Here is a 25,208-nt window from a genome sequence, read left to right as displayed (position 1 = left end):
TTCATTGTCCCAATATTTGTTGAGGTTATGAGTTAGAGAAGGGTCTGTCAAGTGAAACACGTGTCTGACATTTTCCATTAAATTTGACAAACCAACTTTGTATGTGTTATCTCGCAATTAAAGTTAAAGAGTAGAGAGAAAAGCTGCACCTCAAAAGCCGAACAGAGAAGAGGGGGCGACAGGGTGTCATTCCGCATAGAGGGCGCTGTAGAGGCCACTCCGTATCGTAAAGAAAAAAAGGAGAAGAAGAAGAAAAGGGCTATGACGTAATCGAATAGCGACGGTGGACGCCACACGAGGAATTGCCATGAAAGCGACTTAGTGTTTGATTATTGTTCATATAAACCAGTTCTCGTCTTCCACGGAGAAAGAAACGAAACCAAAATGGTCGACTTCGCGTCGCTGGGGCTGTCGGACTGGCTGGTCAGACAGTGTAAACAACTCGGCATCGACAAACCAACTCCCGTTCAGGAAAACTGTATGCCCGCCATCCTACAAGGTAAATGCTAACTGCGCTAACTCACCTGTAACCTCTGACCAGTTGTCACATCGTCACCTCAGCTCTGCTTTCTGTACTTACAACTGTGGGCAAACCTCCGGGCGAAGGCTTCGACACACTCGCAGGCCCGTTCATCTTCCTCAGCGTTCATCGTTTCTACTCGATACAGACGAATTCCAAGGTTTACACATTTGGGTCATTATGTAAATAGCAGGCTATTTGGAGTTTGTCGCGCTGAGGGAGTGAATGCATAAGGACCCGGATGATGTCACCACAGGTCACGTGTTGATTGGTTGATCTCTTTCTTTCTGTCTTCCCTGCTCAGGTCGGGACTGTATGGGCTGTGCAAAGACAGGCAGTGGGAAGACAGCTGCTTTCGTGCTTCCAGTGCTGCAGAAGCTGTCTGAGGACCCGTACGGCATCTTCTGCCTGGTGCTCAGCCCCACCAGGTCAGACAGCAAGATGACACACACACACACACACACGCGCGCACGCACGCACACGCACACACACACTTCCTGTGCAGAGCTCCTCTATAACGTTTCAGCTGTTTCTCTATTTGACAACTGTGATGGAATTGTTCATGTGATGTCATGCAGGGAGCTGGCTTATCAGATCGCAGAGCAGTTCAGAGTCCTGGGGAAGCCCCTGGGTCTGCGAGACTGCATTGTTGTTGGAGGAATGGGTAAATACCTTTTGATTTGTCTGTCATGCATGTAACAGAAGCCACGCCTCCATTAGTGAGGGCGCCCTCACTCTCTCCCTTTGGTTTGTGCTTCATGTGGGTGATGTGCTGGTGTGTAACGCTGTCGTCAGATGGCTTGACTGTGCTGTGTTGTTGGCAGACATGGTGAGCCAGGCGCAGGAGCTCTCTAACCAGCCCCACGTGGTCGTAGCAACGCCGGGGCGGCTGGCCGATCACATCCGCAGCTCCAACACCTTCAGCCTGAGAAGGATCCAGTTCCTGGTGAGTTCATGGAAGGACAGGCTTCACCACACCCGACCACCGAGAGTGACATTTTCAAGTCGTCATAAGTCTGAGCGTGTGTGTGTCAGATCCTAGACGAGGCCGACCGGCTGTTGGAGCAGGGCTGCACTGACTTCACCAAAGACTTGGAGGTGATCCTGGGGGTTTTGCCAGCCAAACGGCAGACGCTGCTGTTCAGCGCCACGCTCACTGACACCCTGCAGGAGCTCAAGAACATCGCCATGAACGAGCCTTTCTTCTGGGAGAGCAAATCAGAGTGAGTGACCTGTGGAGATGGTATACACGATGAATGTAAGACCGGCTCCTATTGGTTTAGAAAAGAGCGATATCTGTGTCCCGGTGTCAAGGCAGCTGTGTCAGATGTGTCTGTCGTTGTCAGGACGCGCACGGTGGAGGAGCTGGACCAGAGGTACATCCTGACTCCAGAGAAGGTGAAGGACGCGTACCTGGTCCACCTGATCCAGACCTTCACCGACGAACACCACGACTGGTCCATCATCATCTTCACGAACACGTGCAAGTAAGGAGGCGAGAAATGCTGAGGTGACACGTGACAAGTTAAAAACCAAACTGTACAACGTTTCTCACATTTGCTCGTCTTCGTCACCCTCAGGAACTGCCAAATCCTCACCATGATGCTGCGGCAGTTTGACTTTCCGACCATCTCTCTGCACTCCATGATGAAGCAGGTGAGTCGCAAGCCGCCTCCTCTTCCTCGCCACGTTCAGCCCGTGCAGACAGACGGTGTGGAGTCGTCAAGCCTGAGAGGGTTTGCGGCCAAATGTTACATAAGTGCAGAATAGCTAACGTCTCTCTGTCCTCTCTAGAGACAACGATTTGCAAACCTCGCCAAGTTCAAGGCCAGCGTCTACAAAATCATGATTGCCACAGACGTTGCTGCCAGGTAGGAATTATGTTGAGTTCATCACATTCAGGAGACTTCAGTGCTTGAATCGAGTCCATCCAAATTCATAATTGTTCCCCTAATGTAATCCTTCCTTCTGTCAGAACTTGAGTAGGGTGATGTTACAGGAGTAGCAAAGTTTGGTTTAGATACACATGAACATCACACTTGTACAGTTTGTCATTTGTATCAGTTTACATGCCATAATAGTGCATTATCCTCAAAACGACCAATTAACACCTTCCTGTGTTTTTGGACCTGCAGGGGTTTGGATATTCCAACTGTCCAAGTCGTTATCAACCACAACACGCCCGGCCTGCCCAAGATCTACATCCACAGGGTCGGCCGGACTGCGAGAGCAGGTACCAACAAACCCGCCGGCAGATTCAGAACGACAAGACACACCCGAATGCTTGATACATGTCGTGACGTTTCATTTCTCTGCAGGGAGGAACGGAGTCTCCATTACGCTGGTGACGCAGTACGACATCCACCTGGTCCACGCCATTGAAGAACAGACCCGTAAGTTACTGTGCGAGATCCAAACAGAACAAAAATGCATCATTCTCCAATGTATTGAACATTTGTACAAACAAGACATCTGAGTCTCATGAAGGACAAAGCATGGTATAGAAATCACAAGATCATGGGTAACAACATTTTTGTGCTTTTTCTCTACAGAGACAAAGCTAAAGGAATATCCTGTGGAGGAGAAGGAAGTCCTGCAGATCCTCACCCAGGTCAACGTGACCCGGCGGCAGTGTGAAATAGTAAGAACGCTGCTTTCCCATCACTTTTCTTTACTGGTGTATAGTTGAAAGACACTGCCTGTTGTCGCCCCTTGACAGCAACGACTTAGTCAGGTGTTTTACCTTTAACCCACTAGATCAGACGCCCTTTTTGCCAAATCCTTGTTTTGTGAACTCTGACCTTCAGTGCTAAAACGTCGTAATCCTTTGTTTTGTAGAAACTTGAGGCGTCGGACTTCGACGAGAAAAAGGAGATCAACAAGAGGAAGCAGATGATCCTGGAGGGGAAGGTAACTGACACTCATTCCTCAGCACAAAGGTTTCATCACCACTCAATCTAACGAAAGCTTAAAGCGCCCCGGTGAAAAGTTTCTGCTTATCACCAACTTGTGTCTCACCGTTTCAGGACCCAGAGCTGGAGGCCAAAAGGAAGGCCGAGCTGGAAAAGATCAGGAGAAACAAGAAGAAGTTTAAGGAGAGAATCCAGGAGAGCATTGAGAAACAGAAGCGAGGACAACTGAGAAAGAAAGTGATGAAGAGGAAAAACATTCAGAGGAAGAAGGCAGAACAGGCCGCAACGTGAAACACATTCATCAACTCTCATTCCTGTGCAATATCCTCTCATTTTCTATTAATTATTTTCATGCAAATAAAAACCAAAAACGCTCAATTGCCAGCCTTTTATTAATGGATTCAGTTTACAAAGGAATCAGAAGTTGTGACTAAATTTCACTGCAAATAAGACTCATCATTCCTAATGTGTATTTACATCACATTGATGCCTCGTCCATGAATTTCATTTCCGCCTCCGACCTACAGAGAGACAAAGGCTGCAAATGTTAAATCTACAACTGAATCACTCGTTGCGACACAGGGACGCGGCCGTACAGTTTCTTTTTTTAAAGCCATCATTACACACTAGGATTAAGGTGAAACGAGCCGACGTGTCAAACTAATCCACTGCACGACGTCAAGGAATTAAGTAGCTCTACTCAAAACACAGTAAGCACATCCACTGGCAAAATGATTGTCACGTGACTGTTGAAGTGATGAGCAGGTGGTAAACGACAGCAAAGTACATTCTTACCGTTAAAAAAAAAAAAAGGAAAAAAAAGCCATGTCCAGACTGTCGAAACTACGATTCCTCCGACAGAGAGGAAGAGGAAAAGGACAGCGACGTGAAAGCTTCCGCCGCATTCCCCATGCATCTACTCGCAACAACTAAGACGGTAAAAACAGACAAAAAGAAACCCTTAACACACGACTGAGCAAAATAAAGCCTGTAAAGAAGCCACTTGTTTGCCAAAGCAAAGTTAGATCAACTCGAGGTTCTGATTCGATAACCCGGCTCACGGTTCTAATCTAGAGAAACTATCCAAAGTAATGCACATCGTAAAAATGTCCACAGAAGGAAAACAAAAACAACAAAATCTACCTCCCTCCCCATTTACACTTTACTCCTCAGAGAAGGAAGGTGGCTTCATGTCCCACTAAAGCCCAGCAGCCACTCTGACCTGTGTTGCAGACTCGATGTAGATCTTTAAAAAAACAACAGAAAGAAAAGGTACCAAAACATTAAAAGTCTGTTTCAGCTGAGTTCTTGGGGGGGCCCCTGGTGGCTAGAAGGTGTATATCTGCTGGTAGTTTGGATTTCACGCTCAAGGAGGCACTGATTCAGGCATGCACCGGTGGCGTTTCCACTTTGTGTATCTGGTATACAATGGTAACAAACTCCTATGTGCAAATGTTCATACAAAGCCAAAAGGATCCGTTTCCCCGTATAAATGTCTACACACATCCTGACGGCTTTAGATTTCCGGTGGCCGCCGTATAGGAAATCACAGTTGGCGTGTGGATTAGGACACCTGGTCCACATCTACACACATGGTCGTATATTGGGACAGAACGGTGCACTGACTAATTTCTTAAAAATGTTTCAAAACTCAAATGGTTATCCAGATATAGGAATCCTACCCCCCGCCCCCGGCCACCTTCCTTTTCTACCCTTTACCTGTGGTGGACTTGATTGCCATGACAGCCTGTAAGCTTAGACAAGTCTTCCTCCATTCCCTCTCTCTATTTTTTTTTTTTTCTTCCTTCCTTTTTTTAAACCTCAGGTAGGGATTTGCGTGATGAAGAGTCTTCAATCCCCCTTAAGGAAAAGCAAAGCCCTCCTTCTGTTCGTTTGCCAATAAGCATAGAGCGTTTAAAAAGAAAAAAGAAAAAGAAAGACATCTGGCCACCAAGTACAGTGAGACGTCCATCCCTCCTTTCAAAAGAGTAAAACAAGGAAAAGCCTTCGCCGAAACATCAAATGACATTGACTTCAATATTCAATGCAGGTCATAGTTGATAGTTCAGGTGATCTATGTTTCTTGTGCTCTGCAATAGGAAAGGTACTCCAGCGGGAAAAAAACAAAAACAACTGTCCAGTGATGATCGTGGAGTCAGTGGGATTCACGCGTTACGCCTTGAGAAACAGTCTGAAATCCCTGTGCCACTTTCACCACCGACACGTGGTCAAAACCAGCCCCCCCGGTCAGAGACCTCTTGAACGAGCCAGTGGTCCCCAAGGCTGAGCAAAGGCGCTTCAATGCGAGGCTCTTTTTCGTATCGGACCCAGGAAACGCAGAAACCCTGTTCTCATTTCCTCTGGCTGCAAGAGTTTTAACGACGAGAAGGTGCGTCGACTGCTGCGCCCGTTCAGAGGTGTCGGTAGAAGATTGTTGGCGCCGCTCCTCTCCCGTCAGAAACCGAATTGAATTTCGCTCAGGCCGTCACACAGGACGAGCAACCGACCGCCTTTCAGGATAGGGGTCTTGTGTTGCCTGTACGACGGCTGTCTGAACACACGGCCCCAGCCACTTTGGAGAAGGACTTCTTCCAATTTCAGCCGGAGACTTCTCTCCACTCCCCCATCTCAAGAAACGCAGGTTCTTGGAACAGCGACAGCTTTCCTGGAGGCTGTAGGTTGTTTGGAATGAGGAATTCTGGGTGGAGATGGTTGGTGGGATTATTTTATTGGGATTTGAGCCTCGTTTGGTTTCCGCCACGAGAGACCACAGAGATCTCTCCTCCGTGTCCCTTGGCAGCTCGACCACACGACCGCCTTCTTGGTGATCTCTCTCTCTCTCTCCTCACTTTGTGCGGGCATCAGTCCCTCCCTCTCGCTTGTTCACTCGGCCTCTCTCGCCATCTCCCTGCCCGTCTGTTCGCACTGTTCTTCTATCCTCTTATTTTTCTCTCTCGCTCGTGATTGGTTTGGTTTCGCTATCCCGTTGCTTTCACTCAGTGGTGCTTCGGTTGTAGCAGAGGAAAACAGGTATCCATTTTATGTTTTTATTATTACCCAGATTAAAAAGCTGATGAACTAAGCTCAGCTCAAGCCTAGCTCCCTTCTTCCAGCAACCTGCAAGACACAAGAGAGGTCCCATTACTTCTTTTTGTATGCAGAACACAATGATGATTAAGAAGATGAGCAATTCCACCTTAAAGTTGGACTACCACCCTGTGTTGTACAAATGAAAGAAATGACTCTGAATCTTCAAAGTCCTCTAGAGCTTTTATAATGAGACCAAAGTCCATTTTTAAGGTTGATGATTCAAAGCTGCTGCCCTGCCCACAGTAAGCCAAAATTAAATCTACACAATCACCACAGTAAGAACACAAATATCTGGATAGATACATTAAAAACCGGCCCCTACATATCACAGGCATCCATCATATGTGAACGACCATGTATTCATGTCTGAAGAACTTACGCTCTAGTACTGTGACAGGCCAGTCACCCCACCATGCTGGTACGCACGCTCGCCCTGGTATGTCGAGTCCTGGGACAAAGCCACGTCAATCTGGGACTTGAACTCATCACCTAGGTAGCTGTCCTGGAAGACGGGAAGGCAGAAACAGCATTAGAACACACACACACACGGTATCACTGCGGCAACCTTTATTTCAAATTGTGTCCCATCCCCAAAGAGAGTTAAAAGACTGTAAATTAAACAAAGTATGTCAGTTCACAACCACCTGTACATTATAAATAAAGAAGATAAATATATAACTTGCAGTGTATGGACATATAAACATGAGCGTGGATGGATAAGCTCATCCAGTTGCAGGTGCTGGTTACCTGTGACAGCTCTGGCTGGGAGAGGCCAGGCTGGCTCATCTGAGACGGCTGGCTCATGGAGATGTAGCCTTGGGTCAGCGGGCCCTGGGAGAAGGACTGGGAGGCTCCGTCTTGGCTGACCTGGCTGCAGGGTCCGTTACCCTGACTGGCACCCTGGTTGGCTGTGCCACGGGCCCTCTGTCGCCCACCTCGTCCGGGCTTACTCTTCATACCTCCGCGACCTGGGTGAGGGATCAGAATCAGAACCAGGCAAACATTAGGAAGTCTATCTCGTTCACTACATCGTGTCAGGGGATAAACCATCATCCGTAGGTCGAACTGGGTCATTAAACCACATGACAGAACAGCTGCTGTAACTGAAGCTAGTGGACAATCAAGGCCTTATCAGTCCCCCATAGCTTCACCAGGATGACTTATGTCTTTCTCTAATTGTTGTCTCTGTATAATGAGAGTCGTTTCCATAGTGTTCTACCTGCAGCGGGGCCGTTGGTCTGGCCCAGGTAGCTGGGTGGAGGCATGGGTGGCATCACTAGGTTGAAGGGTATGGGGAGGTTCATGGCAGCCATGTGGCCGGGTCCTGCGCCAATCATCCCAATCTGGTCATGAGTTTGAAAGTACATGTTGGAAGGACGTCCGGCTGAAACAGGACAGAGGCCATGGCATGTTAGTGTGGACTATGGCAGATTTACCTTTAAAACTCATCTCATCCTGTAGGACAACGTGCCCAAACTCAAACTACATTGGCTTGTAAAAAATGTCAGCTGGTCGTTGAGCCTACCAGCAGTGCTGCGGTCGTAGGCGGAGCCTGGGATCAGGGCCTCTCGGGCGTCGTACATAGCTGTGCTCATGAAACGTCCTCCCTGGAAAACATCAAACACTCACTAGTTAGAGCAGAGACACAGACCCACACTGTATTTTAGTCTTTACATTACACGACACCTGCCATTTCATTATGGCTGTGTAACCTAGTTTCCCCATTCTTGTTTCTTATACTCACTGGGTTTATAGTGTTGACCAGCTTGCGAGGTTTGCTGAACTGCATGAGGCTCTCCCGCAGGTTGTTGAGGGGTCCCTCCACCAGGACCTTCTGCTCCTTGTAGTTGTTGAGCAGGTTGTTCCACAGCGGCTGCTTGGACAGGGCCTTTGGGTTCCCCACAATGATGACACCATACCTTCATAGAGCAGAGAGGCACACAAGCACTGACCACGGGTGGAAGTAGACTTGACCCATAAAGAAAAGTTGAATATTTCTGAAGGAACACTTGGATGACTAAAGTCTGTGGCTGTCTGTCAGGTTCTTACTTGGCTCTGGTCAGCGCCACGTTGAGACGGCGAGGGTCATTCAGGAAGCCAATGCCCTGGTGCTCGTTGGCACGCACACAAGACAGGATGATGAAATCTTTTTCTCTGCCCTGGAAAGCATCGACGCTGGCAATCTCTACTTCCTACAGTGTGACAGGACACAAGGAGAGGGAGATCAGGGTGTGGAAGAACGACAAAAGGCCTCGTGTTAGGCTATGTCACCTTTCTTCACCTGCTCACATGCAAATGATTTGTTATCTTGGGGTCAAGGGAAGCCTTCGGAAAAATGTTTGAACTGCCCAAAAGTAAGAGTTACACCTGATGCTCATGCTGATGTGTGTAACATTCACAAATCACAGAATGCTTGGACACAAGAACATGAAAATCTCCCACAAGAATGATTAAAGCTCAGGCTTGTGTGTCTTGTACCTGATAGAGTTTGGTGTGGAGGGAGCCACTGAACTGCATGTACTGGACCAGGTAAGAGCGCTGACCCTCGTATGGGGTAATGATGCCAATCTGGTTGGGCTTGGCTCCAGCCTTGAGCAGCCTGGTGGTGATCTTCTCCACGTTGGCAGCCTCCGTCCTGAAACACACAGGCATCACTTCAGTACTGAGCTGAGACAGGTTGGGACAGGAGCGCGGCCTTTCTGGCTGAAATGTGCACAGTCCCGTCTAAACTGCCTCAATTTTGCAAGGGCTGTTGACTCAGAATGACTTCACTCCCTCAAGACGCACAAAAAGTGTTTTGTCAGATTGGTGCAACTAAACTTTACCGCTACAGATGCAAAGACATAACTTGAAAACAAGCAAGGATAGCACCATTTGTGTTAGGTGCACATAGGATCAAGAAGAACATGATGATACAACTCATAACAATGACCAATTAACCGTAGAAATGTTTGATTACAGCAGTGTGTCAGGCTACCTGTTGAGGTAGGAGGTTCCAGAGCTGGCGATCTCCTCTTGACCCTGAGTCACATAGAACATCATTGGCTTGTCTGGCTGTGGCCACTGGAAGTCAAATCCCTTCTTGATGCGGTCACCTAGGGAAGAAGAGCAGGAATTCATTCTAATACTGCACGGATGCGTTTGTAAACATTGTTCAAATCTGAGCCATGTTCGGTGCAACAACTATATTACAGAAAAAGAGTCTTAAAGTGCAGCTAAAATGTGTCAAGAGTGTGAAATAGCCTCCCTGACTTCACAACACTGTGCGTCCAGAGGCTCAGGCTGAAGCAGATGGATAAGCTTTGGATCTGACAAACCTGCAGTGACACCGTTCTGTAGGGAGCCCTCGTAGAAGATGTTGGACGGGAAGGCGCTGAGAGCTGGATGCATACGGTACTGGACCTGCAGGCGGATGGGTCGAATGCCCAGAACCACCAGGCGCTCAAACAGGGACTGGGACAGACCGGCCTTGGCTGCCTTCTTGCACATCACCACAGGACCCAACTGGCAGTGGTCACCCACCAATATAAGCTGGGAAAGGCAACAGGAGGGAGGAAAGTGAGACACGTTTACGTCTTGATGTGAACTTTGCACGGCCACATGTCGTTTATATTTCCGTCACCATTTCTTCACATTTTACTTGACACAATAAATCAAAACTAAAGGTTTTTTCTGACCCTTCTTGTAGTGCGACTAACCAACAGAAAAAGGGCCCAGCTGACATGATTCTTGAGGCTTCTGTTCAACTTTTAAATAAATGGAATAGTATTATCATTAATGGCATCAACCTGCCAATGTAACATATTGTTGTTGTACTCTGCTGCATCGTGTAAATGTAAACTCAGTGGCCATTTGATATCCTTCTGTAAAACATAATCCAATACTGCAGCACTGCAATAAATATCATCACTGAAAAGCTTAGAATGTTGGGTTTCCTGACACCTTGTTGATTAACTCCATGGAAAATCAAGAAATGTTGCGTTTCTTTAAGAGTTTGGGAGGAAACCAGAGCACCCGCAGGAACTAGCACAAAATCACACAGGCATAATGCGGTGAACAACCCGACAAGTCCACCACTTGAAGCTTGGATAAGAAGTGTGTATGAAGCCCGCAGGGATATGATGAGCTGTTGGCGCATGTACCTGCTTGGCTCCCAGCACCACAGGCACCATGCACTCTGGCTCGGTGGCCTGGGTGCTCTCGTCGATCAGGATGGAGCGGAACTGCATCTTTGCCAGACGAGGGTCCCCGGCTCCCACGCAGGTACAGCAGATCACGTCTGCGTTCTGGACGACGACAACAACAACTTCAGTTACTATGATTGTGTTTCCATCATTTTGCAGTAACAACTTTTAGCAGAAACAACTTTAAACACAACAACAGAGAGAATGTACACAGGGATAGTCAGCACAGTGAAAGTGTTTTTGTCTGCTTGACTGAAGCTTCCGCGTACACCACTTCTTGTTGGTGAATCCACTCCGTATCGAATGGAAACATCTGGATGTCAACTTGGAGCTGAAAGTGTAAACACATTGAAGCTCCTCCTCACCATCAGCAGCTCCCTCTCAGCAGTGCGTTTCAACGCCCTGTAGCGCTTCTCATCAGCAGATGACAGCTCGCCTGTCTCATCCTTCAGCTGCTGAAGTTTCTGGAGCTCCGGCATGCTAAGGGAGACAGAGAAAGAAGAGTGAGTACAGACACACACACACACACAAACAAACACTCACAAACCAAACGAGAGTAAAACACAACCATGTTTAACTGTGTTTAGGGGAAATGATCTAGTGTTTAGTTTGGCTGCAGCATTACAGGTTCCTCTCTTTTGAAGGACCCAGGTTATCAGCATGTCTCACCAACAGTCATCAGCAGCAGTGGTCACTCTAAGCTACCAGATGATGATTTGATTAGTTAGCACTGGACTGAGATCTAAAATGTATTCGTAGCCCCCAGTGAACAACATTCCAGCCTGATCTGTTGTAAATGTCATCACTAATGTGAGGAGCATCTGACCTGTCCATGTTGCTGATCTGGTTATGCAGGGCCAGGAAGGAGACGGGTGAGTCGATGGCCTCCCGGCTTTTGGCGCAGAGCCTGACCACTTTCAATTGGGTCTGGTGGATCTTCTCAGTCAGCTGGTCCACAGCAATGTTACTGGGTGCGCACACCAGAACCGGTCTGCAGGACACACAAACGCAACCACAAAGAGGGTTAGGCATGAACAGTATAGCAGCGGGGAAGTAATTGTTTAAACAAACAGGAACAAACCTGTATAATGCATTTGTGGTCAAGCTGGTAATCCGAGCCTTCCCACACACACACACACACACACACACACACACACACACACACACTTACCCATTGCCCTGCCTGGACAGGTGGTAAACAATGGTGGCAGAGGTGACAGTCTTCCCGGTGCCAGGAGGACCCTGGATCAGGCTGAGAGGCCTCTGGAGCACAGTCTTCACAGCATATACCTAAACACACACACACACACATTAAAGTAAATTAAGGACAGCCTTAAAAACTTAAAGTTAAGTTTTAGGCCTGTCTGAAGTAGAAAGCATTTGTTAACCATCTGAAATAACAACCAAGGTGCAAATGGAAATACGATTCACTTCTGCTTTGCAACCTTGATGTCAGGTACAATGCAAATGCAAAATATTTAAATTTAAGCTCCATGTCTTCACTTTCCCTCCAATTCTCTTAAATAACAGAAGTGCAGCTACAAATTAAATGTTCATTCTTATAATTGACTGACAGCAAATGAATCACATGGGAGCAACTAGAGGGGAAGGTGGATCGATCCAACAACGGGATTCGGAATAAGATGCAGCGTTCAGTGAGGTCTGACCTGAGAGTGGTTGAGGTCAGGTAGGCCTGGCGCAGTGAAGCGTTTGGGCAGCTGGCACTTGATTATGACATCTTCCACCTCGTGGCCCAACAGTTTGTGGTAAATGTAGCCGGAAACTGAAGTCTCATCCACTGCAAATGTCTTAAGGGCGCTTTGCATCCTGCAACCCCCGGAAAACAAGCCCGAGTTATTAAAAGGGACTGATACAAGTCAGTGCAAAGCCACAAACACCACAAGTGTCTGATGAGGAACAAACAGCTGGAGTAGTAGTAGTACTGCTATTACACACTTCCATCATGTGTCCTCATCAGACAGAGTTGGAAGGTTACACACTAACCTGTCAAAGGACGTAGACTTCCAGACAAAATCCACCTGGAAGTTGTGCGGGATTTCCACCGGTGCACCAACACTGCTCCTCAACTCAATGGCTATTTCATCCCCGTAGTCTTTAAAGAAAAGCCGTTATGGCAATCTAACGTAAACATTTGTTTTGTTGACAGGTGGGGTTAGGTTGCGTGCATTCATCTGATACTACAGTACAGTAAAACAAACCCTGCCGTACGGGATCAGAGCCGCTTTAGAAGCCACCGGTTGACCGACATGCGAGTGCCAAGGCAAAAAAGGATACTATCTGGCACTTTGATGACATGGCCGATGCCTTTCCACGGTGGAGCCAGGTCCCCCTTATACCGCAGGCAGATCTCGTCACCTTGCATCAGCCGCATATCTGAAATCGGCGAAAGAAAACAAGTCAACCACTCGGCTAAGAAGGACCAAACTGGAGCTGATATGATACCATGCACACACCAAACAGCACACAAGCCTATACAAAACTCAAACAACACAAAAACAACGACGACAACATAAAAAAAACAAATGATCACACCAAACCAATGAAGATGTGATAGTGGGGTTGCAGTGGTCGTTGCTGGGAGGGGGAATGGCTTGACTTTCTATACGTGTCACAGAAGCAACAGGGGGGAAGAGTGAAACCGAGAGATTTACCACCTGAGTCCGTCTTGGGAAGTGTAAAATAGGCAATCCGCTTTTTATTCAATCCCAGGTCCCATCTGACCGTTATATTGTCTTGGGTCTACAAAGGTAGAAAGGACAAACACAAACGCAGGCGTAAAACAGAGGCCAATTGTATGACATCACAGCGCCCTGATAAAACTGCAACACAAAGTTCACTCTAAGTCTGTGTGTGTTTGTGTGGTGCTTTCCCAACAGGAAAGAGCGTTTTGATACCTGGGATTCTTTCAGCTTCTTGTCATAATCGGCCTCCAGTTTGACCAAGGGGCCAAAGATATTTTGGTACTGGTAGGCATCCTCGTAACGCAGCAGCACATGCTGGGGCTCCTCGTCCACGCCGGGCTTCTCCAGGTCTTCCAAAGTGGCGCTGGGGTTGTCCTAGGAGAGAACCAAGTCACAGCTGACGTTAACAATGTAAAAGGCCACCAACCACAGGAAGTCTTCATAGAGGATTTGGATTCTCATATGGTCCAATATGCACTGTGTGGCTCTGAGGTCATGGATTGGGTTCAACACAGCAGGGAAACTTGAAAACACTAGTTCAGCACAACCACAAGTCATTAAACTTTTGACCAGAGAGTTCCGTGAATAACTTGAGCGCACCCGATTGTTTATATAATCTGAGCATGCAGATTTGATGGGGCCACGTAAGTCACAAACCAGCTCCTGACTCGTAACTCGTCTCGACCTGCCAGTTTACCTTCCAGAGCTCCTCTAGCTTGTTGATCTGCTGGGCGGTGATCTGACGGGCTCTGAGCTGCTCCTGCTCTGACGGGATCTTCACCAGCCAAGACAGAAAGCAGCGGTCCTGGATCAGCGGCTGCCACTGGGAGCTGTCCCAGTTGATGTCCTTCAGGCTGCTCTGGCTGGCACAGGGCTGCCTACGTAGAGAAACAAAGTCCAGACGAACAGACACAAGTCTCAGCAGTCAGGGCGGACCGATAATAACAGCTAATTGAAAAGTGGAACTGGTAATTTTCTACATGTTCATTTAATTGGCTTTTTGATATTCAATTCCAGAGAAAAGTTAATAAATAATGATCTAAAACAAAACACGTTATGGAAAATAAAGGTGTTTTCCCTCAGCGTACCTGCAGAGCAGCACCACCACAGAGTCAGCTTTGGCTGGGATGAAGCCCAGCAGGAAGACGTTACGGCAGCCACAGTTGTAACACTCCAGCACCGTCTCCCCCAGCGGTCCATCTTTATGGAGCGTCACCTCCTTGCATTTGGCCCTCACCAGGTGATTCACAATGTGGCTACAAGTCAGAAAATCACGTCGTTTTTTAAATTTTCAAATAACCACGGCTGAGAGGAAACAAAACTACAGCCGCTTTGTATTTACATGGTCTACAAACTGAAAGAAACCAATACAATAATTTGACTACACACCTGCCAGATGTGTTGCCACGTCCGTTGCAGAACCACTTCTTGCTGGTGTTGCAGTACACGACACACGCCGGGTCATGGATACCACAATAGCTACAACACAAACACAATCTGAGTCACTGTAAGAAAAACACAACATTGGGTACGACAGCATAAATAGACACAATATGGAGGTCAAACGTTGAAGTTCTGCAGACAGCGCACGTGTGCGTAGGTGTTTCGCATCATCCAACATAAATCTGGCTCCACAGAAAGTGAGCAGTTGAACAACATTTAAATAATAAAAAATCTCTGAAAAGGTTTGGTTATGTTGACCAAATAATCAATTCCAAGAAGTTAGGTTGATAAGCAGTGTTATTGTTGTGTTTAAAATGATGATATGGAATCTGTTGATGCCACAGGTACCAAAGGAACTACTGATAATATTACTGTAAATCAAGGGCCACGCAGGAGTCAACATGAATACAGTAAATGTGTGATGATGAGGGAAAGCAACGATATCTGCCGGCTTCGTGTCCAAGATGCAGGATGAACTCAGCAGACATTGTAGCTTTACGTTACCTGCAAGCGTGTACGGGGAGGTCTTTGGTGTAGTACGTGTCCTCTTCATCCTCCTCAAAGTTAAGCTCGGCGAGCAGCTGGCTGGCCTTGGCCACAGAGTCCTCCACTCCTCCGTTGAGGAGACCTTCATCAGGACCGTTTACCTGCAGCAGCACAACACATGCGTTTCCACAAACTGTATATGCTAACAGCTAGCAGCTAACTAGGAAGATACATTGCAGCGAGCGCCAGGAATGTAAGAATGTTTATTTCTGAGTGTCAAAGCCCGCCGTGTGTCACCTTTAGTAAATAAAGTTTGCGGCGAACAATTAAGGCTATAATATAGTAGCTAATGTTAGGAATTACAGGGCTGTGCTACCCTATGCTAGCAAACGACAACAGCTGGCTAACATCGAGCTAACTCGGCTATAGCCAGTGTTAGCGCGCTAGCAGGCGGGGGTGCAACAAGCTAGCTAACTCCTGCTAGCGGCGGAAGCTACGGACCTGGCCGTCCAGCTGGCTCTGGGTCTGGCCTTGGGTCTGGGTCTGGCTCGGCAGGGTGAAGTCGGTGAAGTCATATTCGGATCCCTGGGTGTCTGCGCCGAGTAATTCCGCTTCCTCGGTGTCCAGGAAGGTGAGGGTCTGGGAGCTCGGCCCGTACGCCTCCACACTCATCGCGGCGGCGGCTAAACTTTCCTTTTTTCCCTGAACGCTTTCTGACACTTTGAGGATAAAAGTCCTTCAAGGTTTGCGCGCACCAGACCGCCGATTTTAAATAAAGAAATTTCGGTGCAGAAATCGGAGGCCAAATGAAAACGCAACCTAACAGAACCTCGATTTATCCAGTAGGTCCAACCGATGGCGAACAGTGACGAACTTCCAGCGCCGATAACGCGTGACGTTTACAGTGAGCGGTAGAGAGGCGATCACCGCGGGGAGGCGTCACTCTGCACCGCAAACAAGCGCTTCATTATGGGGAGCAAACCTGTCACTTACACGCCCTCTGGTGCTTTACGGCATCTGGAAGGTTTGTGAACACATGATGTGTTTATGTTTGTTAAGTTCGCTATGGATAAGAATCAGAATCGTTTTTATTACCAAGTAGTTGATGCCATAAAGATATTGAGAGAAAACTAAATATTAAATACATACATAAATAAATAAATAAATAAATCACAATTATTTTACAGTACTATATAGAATAAAAATAAAGAGCATATGAATTTGATATGGAGAGTGGCGTATGTACAATATAACCATATGTATTTAAATAGAATAACTGCGTACCTTGAATATGTGCCAGATCATTCAGTCAGTGGGTGAAGGATCTTGAGATGATCTTTATGCACGCTGCAATAAAAGCTAAACGTTAATTGTGAATTCCTAAATATCCCCGAATATATTATTGTCTGTGATGCAGGGTTTGGCTTTTTCATTGATTCTTTATTTGGTGTGAATTCGTGGTGAGGATAGATTGTTCAAAACATTGGTCAAAACTGCCACTGCAAGCCATACAAAATACTATTTCTTATGGTAGGCCTAATAATACTTCATTGTACTTTCCTGTGTCCAACTTTCATATTAAGTATGCAGTTAATTGACATTGGGAATATGTCAGAATAAATGTGGGAACATGCATATTAAATCAAACACCGTTAATTTGTAAAGTTTTCATTCATCTCTTTATTTCAAAGCCTTTATTTTTCACATAGCCAAAATTAGTTCTTGTAACAGTTCTTTGCTAATATCAGAAGCAAAGGAAGACACCTTCTGTATGATACAGAGGAACTCACAATAAATCACAGAGCCATAATGAAACCATACAACAGAACATCAAATGAGATTTTAAAAAGTATTATGAGGTAGCAACACAACTGACTGGACAGTGTCAGTCGTACTGACCCACTGGACGAGTTTAAGGCCTTTTCGTAACACACATAAACATCAGCAAGGCACAGGTCAGAGTCCAGGTCAGAAGTCACCTCATAGGTAAACTTGACAAAGAGGCTTTTGGGAGCAACTGAGCGCTCCTCCACAATTTAACGTTTCACATCTCAGCAGTCATGATGCCATGGACTCTAAAACATCAGGACATGTAATACCAGAACTAGCACTGCCTTCCATCTCTATAATAGTTCTATACACCACAGAACCACAATGCAAGTCCAAGTAAGTCCAATTCTGTGCTCCAGTAAGTTCTGCTGTGGTAAAGCTCCTGCTATTAAAATGCCATGCACAGTTACAGTCACTGAACATTTACTCAAAGTAACTGCTGTAACTCAAGTGGAAAAACAAGAACTTTAAATGAAAACTTAAGGAAAGTTCTGAAGCCCACTGCTGCCACACTCAGCTGACTGTGTTCAGTTTGTTTTCTAAAACTACATACGGGCAACCACGTCCCCCAAATGTCTGCGGGGGACACACTTGTTTTCTGAAGAATGCAAAATATTCCACTGAAATTGAATCCAAAAGAAGGAAAACAAATTAGAATATTTACGGCGACGCCACAAATCTGCTACAGTTTGTTAACAGGTAACATAAACCAAAGCTCAGAAAAATAAAGCATACAGCACTTTCAGGCTAAAGTGACTGAACATGAAATAGGTAGTAGCATTTACATAGCTCAACAAAAATGCTGTTTAAAGATGCAGATGAAAACAAATAAAAAGAAAGTGCTACAGGAGTAAAATTCCAGACCCAATTCTGACTCGACCGAGTATCCAACTTCATCAAATCAAACCGTCAAAGTAAGATAAGCAGCTACACCTGATTCAATGAAGAAAACATACAGAAAGCTTTCATGTGGAAGGACAGTAGTAATAATAATAGTCTTAGTTTTAGAAACCAGAGAATGAGATCCGCAAAGTAACATTGCACAGCTCAGAGCCAGATCTCATTGTGGTGGACTTGGGGTTTTAGTCAGAATTGGGCTGAAAGACTGTGGGGAATATGAGCTGGAACCAACCCGTTCCCTGATTTAAGTCACCTTTGTAAAAGAAGGCAAAATTACAACTTCTTATAAAGAAAAGGGGACTCGAGAAACAATTAAACATCAAATATGAAAAGAAAAAAAAAGCATAGTTAGGGTTTTTGGGAAGAAGTAAAAAGCAACAGAAGGAAACTGAAATTTAACACAACACAATTTACACCTAAGCATCAACAGCCGTCACAGGTTAATCTCTGGAGTCTTGGTTAGGGAATCCTACAGGCTAAACAAGCATCTGGATCACCAAACCTGTGAGGATAAACTGTTACAAAAGTCAAATAATGTTTAGTTCATACAACAGCTTCCACAAATGTGACTTCTATAATCATTTCACTAACCCTAACCCTATAAGGTGCCATAATAGGAGTCATATTTGGGGTAATAGGTTGTAATATCTGGCTACATATAATCTCTCTGCATCTCTGCTTTACAAATACAAGTGGAAAACAAAATCTGATTATTTCTATAGATCGAGCTCCCACATCAGGATGTTTGAGGCTTGGGAGTAATACAAAAGCTTCACACCTACACACGGTACACACCTTGACGCTCCCATTCCATCTTCTCACCATTGGGAGATCGAAAACCACAACTGACTCAGGTCAAGCAATTACAAAAGAAGACAGAGAGAAAAAAACGACACTAAAATATCCAATGCTCCAAATGAAGATTTTAGTTCAAACTTAACAAAACATTGAAAAAAAAAAAGAATATGAAGTTTGGCTACTTGAGGTTAAGTGCAATTTCTCTCCTGTGCTGAGGGCTTGGGCGTGGGCGCCATCTGAAGGTCACTTAGTGGAAGTGCTGCTGGCAGTGGATCTCCTCGGCCTGGTCCAGGAGCTCCAGCATCTCCCGTACGAGGGCCTGCAGCGCCCGGCCCAGGTCTTCCCCACTGTAAGGCTTTCCGAGAGGAGGCACGTGAATGAAGGCGGAGCGGCCGTGGCTCAGGTACAGTGACGTGTAATAGGTGAAGTCACAGAGATACCTAGGAGGGAGGACAACGAGGCCTTTCATTCACATGGGGTGTGGTGTATGTGTGTGTGATATGTATTCTATATTATGACCCAGGGCTGATTCTGACCCAAAGAGGACACATTACCTTCCAGCATCTTTGGAGACGGACACAGCTACTCCCAGCCCCGATGCCGTCACTCTTTTGCAGACCGACTCCATATCAACAACGGAGTCGATACAGTCTGGTCCTCCTACTATGCAACACTGCGAATCAGGGCAGAAGCTGTTGTTGTCCAGGCCCTTGTAGCCATGATTCCTACCGCACTTCTCCAACGTGACGGTGGTGGCCATGCCCGAAACGCCTACGTGAACCACCAACTGGCAAAGACAGAATGAAGCACAACATCAAAATACAACTCGAAGCAAAACTAAGCCACTGCTAGGAGTTCAGCTGAGTTCTGTCAGCAGCCGATTTTGTCTTTTTAGATCTTCAGTTATCAGCATCATCTTACAGTAATAATTGTTCTATCATAATTTCCTTACACTGCCAATGGTGCTATTATTACTGTCAGAGCTTTGGAACAACACAAAAACTGCGGAATTCTTATTACTGCTGCACTACACCTTTGAAAGTGGAATATTAACATGTTTAAATGAGATTCACTGGACAAAACACTGCAATCTCCTCTTACCAGTGGATGATACTGCTTCCATAATGAAGGAACCAAACTCTGGACTTTCTGGTACTCGACAGGAACCTCGTATACGTGCAAGTCCACCTCACTCCCCAGTCCCAGTTTCTTCAGTTCCTATCAGGACGAACAATGTAACAATATAATAAACATATCGTAAATGTTAATAAATCAGCGAGGCAGTCAGAACAAATTCAGACGTGTTTCTATGAGATTTTTACGTAATTTGCGATCAATTTGTAACATTACTCAGGTCGGTTAAATTTACTTTACAGTTCCCAAATACCACATTTTTTAAAAGACGTCAAATATGTGGCATTGTTCCCTAATACCTTCCCTCACGTCTCTGCTGGACAAATGGCTCCGGACACCAGTGCCCCTCCTCCCCCATCATTTATTGAAAGGAGGCTTGTTTGACCACGTCTGTGACCCTGCCACAAAGCCGCCTTTTGTTTGCCTTTAATATCCTTATCAAGTCCGTCTAGACACCCTGACAACTGCTGCCATGCCCCACATGCACTTTCCCCAATGGGATCCACGGAGCACAGAGCGGAGCTGACCGGCAGCTATCACAGCGTCGTGTAACCATCTGCCATCCATGCATGAACGGAGGAGAAATAAAGATCTTCACCAATTAGGAGAGACAAATCAAGATTAAGATCCCCCCCCCCCAAGTGTGTTAACATGTCTACTGTAAAGTTCCACACTGTGTGTTATTGTGTCATACCTGTACTGCGACCCAGCTTGCGTTGACTGTGTGCTCTCCAAATGGCTCAAAACCTGCAAAACATGTCAGTTATTGTGTTTGCTCTGTTAAGTTCACAATTCTCACAAGCAAGCAGGTAAACGTGGCAAACGCAGATCATCAGCTGTGGAAGAACACATGTACATGTATATCACCATGGAAATGTTTGGATAAATCTTGTTACTATATTTTCTAACTTGCAGTTGATATCATGCAGTTGTGGGAGGACAATTTTGCTTCGGGCTTGACTGAAAAGTTCTGAGCCGTGCAGCACTCTGTTCTTCTTATATCATTCCATTTAAAATATATCAGCATTGTTTTTAAAAAAAAGCATTCCAAGTGATCGACAAAAACAGCAGCAGCAGCTTATGGATATCCACTCTATAACTGCTACACCCCCCCCCCCCCCCCCCCCCCCCCCCCCCCTCTCTCTAACCCTGCACCGATCCTGCAGGTCAGCGGGGTCCCCGGGGGTCCCTGGGGGTTGGGTGGAGGGGATCTGTCTGTCTGACAGGCTGCTGAAAAGGAGCACAGAGGGGTCGGCAGCTGCCAGCCGGACCACTATTGTGCAGAGCCCGTTCCCAGGCCATGGACACATATTCTATCAGCTGAGACCTCAAGCTCCTTCACGCCTTTGTGTCTGAAAGCGTCAAACCAGCGCCTCCATTATTCCCTCCAGATGATATTTCCACACTGTAGTTTGTCTACTTAAAAGTGTATATAGCTGAGAAGACGGAGTCATGGTATTGGTAGAAAAATGGAAAATCAGCACTTAATAACACAATAATATCCCTTTCACGGATTGTTGTTGTTGTTCTTGTTATTATCTTAGCACTTTTAACCGATTCTGTGACGTACGAGGCGCACTTGAACACAATCATCCGGTTATTGAGGCGTTGATTTTTTTTTGTTCATTTCCTCCACTTTTGTAATGAGAACACGTGAAGAAAAGCTGTCCTCTTAGTTAAAGAAGTGGAAACCATTGCTAACACAGATTCCCCCAGATGAACATCACCTTGTTGCTCTTCCTCCGCTGCTTGTTTCTGTTGTGTTGTTGTTGTTGTTGTTCACTTTAACAAAGCAAAAATGCAGCAGGAATTCGTCAACCATTGTTGACCCCTTTAGTCGTTTAAACTCGTCACAGCTAGCCTGTCACTTGGCTTTAGTTACACAAGAGATACGCGAGTACTACTGGTGTATTGTTACTGACGGAAACAGTTCAAAACGAGTCGTCCAACTGTCAAAACTCCCCCAGAAAGCCGCTGTAGGGTGAAGCGGCAGCAGCCTAAATCGCCATTAGAGGAGCTGTCACCTCCACAAGTTTTCGTCCACTTCAACCCCGACATTCAGTCTGTCCACGGAGACGAAAAAAGCTGAAGAAATGAGACAAACCTGTCACAATAACAGTCCGTTTACTGTTATCCATCTTCGGTCCTGTTGCAAAAAGGTCCGTCACTTTATTTGGTCTTTATTCCGACTTCTGAGGGGGGGATTTAGAGTTCAGCAGCTGACGGCTCCTTCTGCCTGCCAGACACAAATACAATCGCTCCTCTTTGCTGCCCCGTGCGTAAGACGTGATGACGTAGGGCAATGAGCGTATGTCACTTCCTGATAACGGCACAATGACTTAGCTCCCTCTAGTGGTCATTTATATTAACGACACGGACAGTAGCTCTGCTTGTATACTAAGAGGGAACTAGAAACTCCAGTTATGACGTATTGCAACGATCCTCCCCCCGCTGACAAATCAACAAACGTTTCATTCTACCGTTTCCAAAGTTACCGACAAAATTAAACTTTTGCTACAGTGCCACCATCAAGTCGATTGCTATTTGATTGATGACGATTTTTGCATAATACCTACCAAGACTAATTCATTCATCAGAAAAGCACAGGTACACATTTGTCCGGATTGGTCCAGACATTCTACATTTGTATGAGGAGATACAAGAAAACGTCAGAAATTCTACCTGGCCTACATGACAGATCCGAGGAATGATGATGAAATGTAAATGCTCAGAACTCCATCACGTCTCCCAAGGTAATTACCACTGTGCCACACCAGTGATTAATGTCTAGATTCTAGCACTGACATTTCTCTTTACATGCAAGACTCTAACCCCCCACAAATAGAGGATGCACAGGCCACAGCTTTTTTTAAATGATTTGTATTTTCTGGCCATCAAGTTGCCTATACAGCTAAAATCCCATAAACAAAGATAAGGCAATGAAAACATTCAAACTCTCACTCTGTTAAAGATTTATTCACTTCCAGAAGGACTGAAATTGAGTCAGAACGTGACAGCTGCTGCCATCATGGAAATCTTGACAGCAGAAATATTTGCCGTGGGATTGTGTCTTTACCAAAGTGTGAAGAAGAAGCTGTGAGTTTGGCACTGCTGCTGTTTGACTTGGAAGAAAGACGCGTTCAGTAAGGACACTCATCTGTGTGTGCTGCCGGAGGTGATTAAGCCCCTCTGTGTTGAGACAGAGACCTGGAAATTCTGCTCCATCCAGCTCAGGCTGTCCAGCTGTGCAGCAAACTGCCTCAGACCAGCTGACAAGCATCTTTCTACACGAACGAATGAATGTGAGGCAGAGATCTGAAGTCCTGCTGCATCCCTGCAGCACAGAGGAGCAGTCAGCTGGATCACTGTAACAGGTCACTGAACTGCATGATTGGTGCACAGGGAGCAACTCCGATATTTTTGTACGATGTTAAGCCCGTAATCATAAAAATAAACGGTTTAGTGTAAATCTGCAGTGACTGCTGACTGACAAGTGGGGGCAGTTTCCTTCCAACTATGTTACAGCAGCACTTTTGGCCTTTTTGAAGGAATATTTAAATTTTGTAAGAAGAACAAATGTAGAGTTTTGAATTGCCTAAACCCCATCTTCAGACTGCGTTATTGTAATAAAGCATCACAATCATATATCGTCAATTTTGCTCCCACTGAGATTAGCATGTGTAAAGAAAGGTTTACGAAGAGATAAGAAAATGATTTAAGTTAAGGATTCAATCAATCAAATTTAGTTTATTTGTGTAGGGGGAGGCAGTAGCTCAGTCTGTAGAGCTTCCGCTTGGGAACCGGAGGGTCACCGGTTCGAGTCCCTGCCGAGGTGCCCCTGAGCAAGGCACCGAACCCTCAATTGCGCCCCCCTCTGTGAAGGGTGGTAGTGTAATGCAATGTAAGTCACTTTGGATAAAAGCGTCTGCCAAATGATCGTTATGTTATGTTCTATTACGACAAAAGATACAGCAGGCTTCAGAATTGACACAACAAATTAATAAGAAAGAATAGACTTACATATACTTACTTATTAACTAATGTTACTGACCCCCACCTGTCAACCGTCTATAATGTTTACTAACCTTACTTACATCACCCTTATCCTAAGAACACTAACTTACTAGTTAATTTACTATAATAACCTTATCTTTAATATTATAACTGAGGTCTGCTGTGTGCGATATGATGGTACATTGTGTTTACATGTCATAAGGAAGGAAGATGGTGGTTTAACTCTCGATACTGTCCCTCAAAGCAAAGAAATTCCAAACATATCATATTTCACATTCTGGCATAATGCGACCACCAGATGGCGCCAAACACCTCCACAGTCCCGTCGAGCGAGGGGATCCCAGTGTGGGCAGGGAGGGAGGGAGCTCGGCGCATGTCCCGGAGGAGGTGCTCACTGCTCGGCTAAAGCACTCTGTCGTCCAGGCTCTTATCGACATTCTTCTGCGTCCGTCCCGCAGCGCGGAGCCAAAGTGTTACCGGTGCGTAATTACGCACGGAGACGACAGATCAACCCCCCCCCCCCCGGCGTGGTTTGCTGTGGAAGCCGCGGACAAAGAAAGAAGAGACTGGAGTCCAACAACTGAGGGGAGGAGAGGAGTGCTGTTGGAGGGGGAACTGGGGAATCTGGAGTCGGAAGTGGTTTGTCAGTGTTTCCCCCCCACAGAAATGTGACTTCTGCCCAGGATATCGGGGATTTGAACGCGTTTTGGAGGAGTAAGAGTCCGTGGAGTTACTGAGTGGAATCTGTCCCAAATATACTCGGAGCATGGGGTAAGTTACACACACACACACACAGACACACTCCCGATGTCTGGGGACGATTTCCGCAGATGACGAAATGTTGCAAAAGTGAACTTTGCAGTGAGTTAGGTGCTTTTCCAGAGCAGACTTCTGTCCGATCGTGTTGAGCAGCGCCGTATCTGTCCCATAAACCCATTAGGAGGAGTCGATGGTTGTTATTAATGGGAGTTGACGGGTCACACTGTGCTGTTTCATTTGTTTGTCAGCTGCAGCGCTTGACCCACTTTCATCAGCCGCAGTTATCAGCTCCATTTACACTTTAATGACATTTGTGACCGCAAGAAGGTCGAATGCAAATTCATGGAGGCTGGCTGCGTTGTTGCAGAGCTGATCACACACACACACACACACACACACACACACACACACACACACACACACACACACACACACA

General features: G+C 46.1%; 3 protein-coding genes across 3 annotated transcripts; 1 reads left to right on the top strand and 2 right to left on the bottom strand.

Moving 5' to 3' along the window:
- Positions 1-249: 249 nt before the first annotated feature.
- Positions 250-3,810, top strand: ddx49 (DEAD (Asp-Glu-Ala-Asp) box polypeptide 49). Its single transcript, XM_076152935.1, has 13 exons — positions 250-499; positions 825-948; positions 1,099-1,184; positions 1,345-1,466; positions 1,556-1,743; positions 1,867-2,007; positions 2,101-2,176; positions 2,315-2,391; positions 2,656-2,753; positions 2,839-2,913; positions 3,073-3,161; positions 3,359-3,430; positions 3,547-3,810. The coding sequence occupies exons 1-13, from the start codon at positions 385-387 to the stop codon at positions 3,721-3,723; spliced, it is 1,440 nt and encodes a 479-aa protein (XP_076009050.1). The 5' UTR covers positions 250-384; the 3' UTR covers positions 3,724-3,810.
- On the bottom strand, positions 3,807-16,252 carry LOC143002668 (regulator of nonsense transcripts 1-like). The gene is made up of 24 exons (XM_076152934.1): positions 15,839-16,252; positions 15,356-15,498; positions 14,798-14,887; positions 14,497-14,664; positions 14,106-14,286; positions 13,622-13,783; positions 13,379-13,466; positions 13,002-13,100; positions 12,711-12,819; positions 12,374-12,533; positions 11,878-11,996; positions 11,533-11,697; positions 11,072-11,186; positions 10,665-10,808; positions 9,840-10,053; positions 9,500-9,617; positions 9,001-9,157; positions 8,572-8,714; positions 8,267-8,441; positions 8,048-8,129; positions 7,742-7,906; positions 7,270-7,490; positions 6,902-7,024; positions 3,807-6,549 (listed from the first exon to the last, which is right to left on the bottom strand). The coding sequence occupies exons 1-23, from the start codon at positions 16,007-16,009 to the stop codon at positions 6,905-6,907; spliced, it is 3,309 nt and encodes a 1,102-aa protein (XP_076009049.1). The 5' UTR covers positions 16,010-16,252; the 3' UTR covers positions 3,807-6,549; positions 6,902-6,904.
- A 798-nt stretch (positions 16,253-17,050) lies between these two features.
- LOC143002957 (pyroglutamyl-peptidase 1-like) lies at positions 17,051-22,272 on the bottom strand. Its single transcript, XM_076153388.1, has 5 exons — positions 22,104-22,272; positions 20,694-20,746; positions 19,967-20,083; positions 19,420-19,652; positions 17,051-19,305 (listed from the first exon to the last, which is right to left on the bottom strand). The coding sequence occupies exons 1-5, from the start codon at positions 22,135-22,137 to the stop codon at positions 19,113-19,115; spliced, it is 630 nt and encodes a 209-aa protein (XP_076009503.1). The 5' UTR covers positions 22,138-22,272; the 3' UTR covers positions 17,051-19,112.
- Positions 22,273-25,208: the final 2,936 nt, after the last annotated feature.

This window comes from Genypterus blacodes, unplaced genomic scaffold, assembly GCF_046128005.1.
Source record: "Genypterus blacodes isolate CSIRO-AG114 ecotype Tasmania unplaced genomic scaffold, CSIRO-AGI_Gbla_v1 ptg000058l_1, whole genome shotgun sequence".
NCBI lineage: Eukaryota > Metazoa > Chordata > Actinopteri > Ophidiiformes > Ophidiidae > Genypterus > Genypterus blacodes.
The sequence above is the reverse complement of the archived record's forward strand: the minus strand, read 5'-3'. Positions and strand labels throughout refer to the sequence as shown.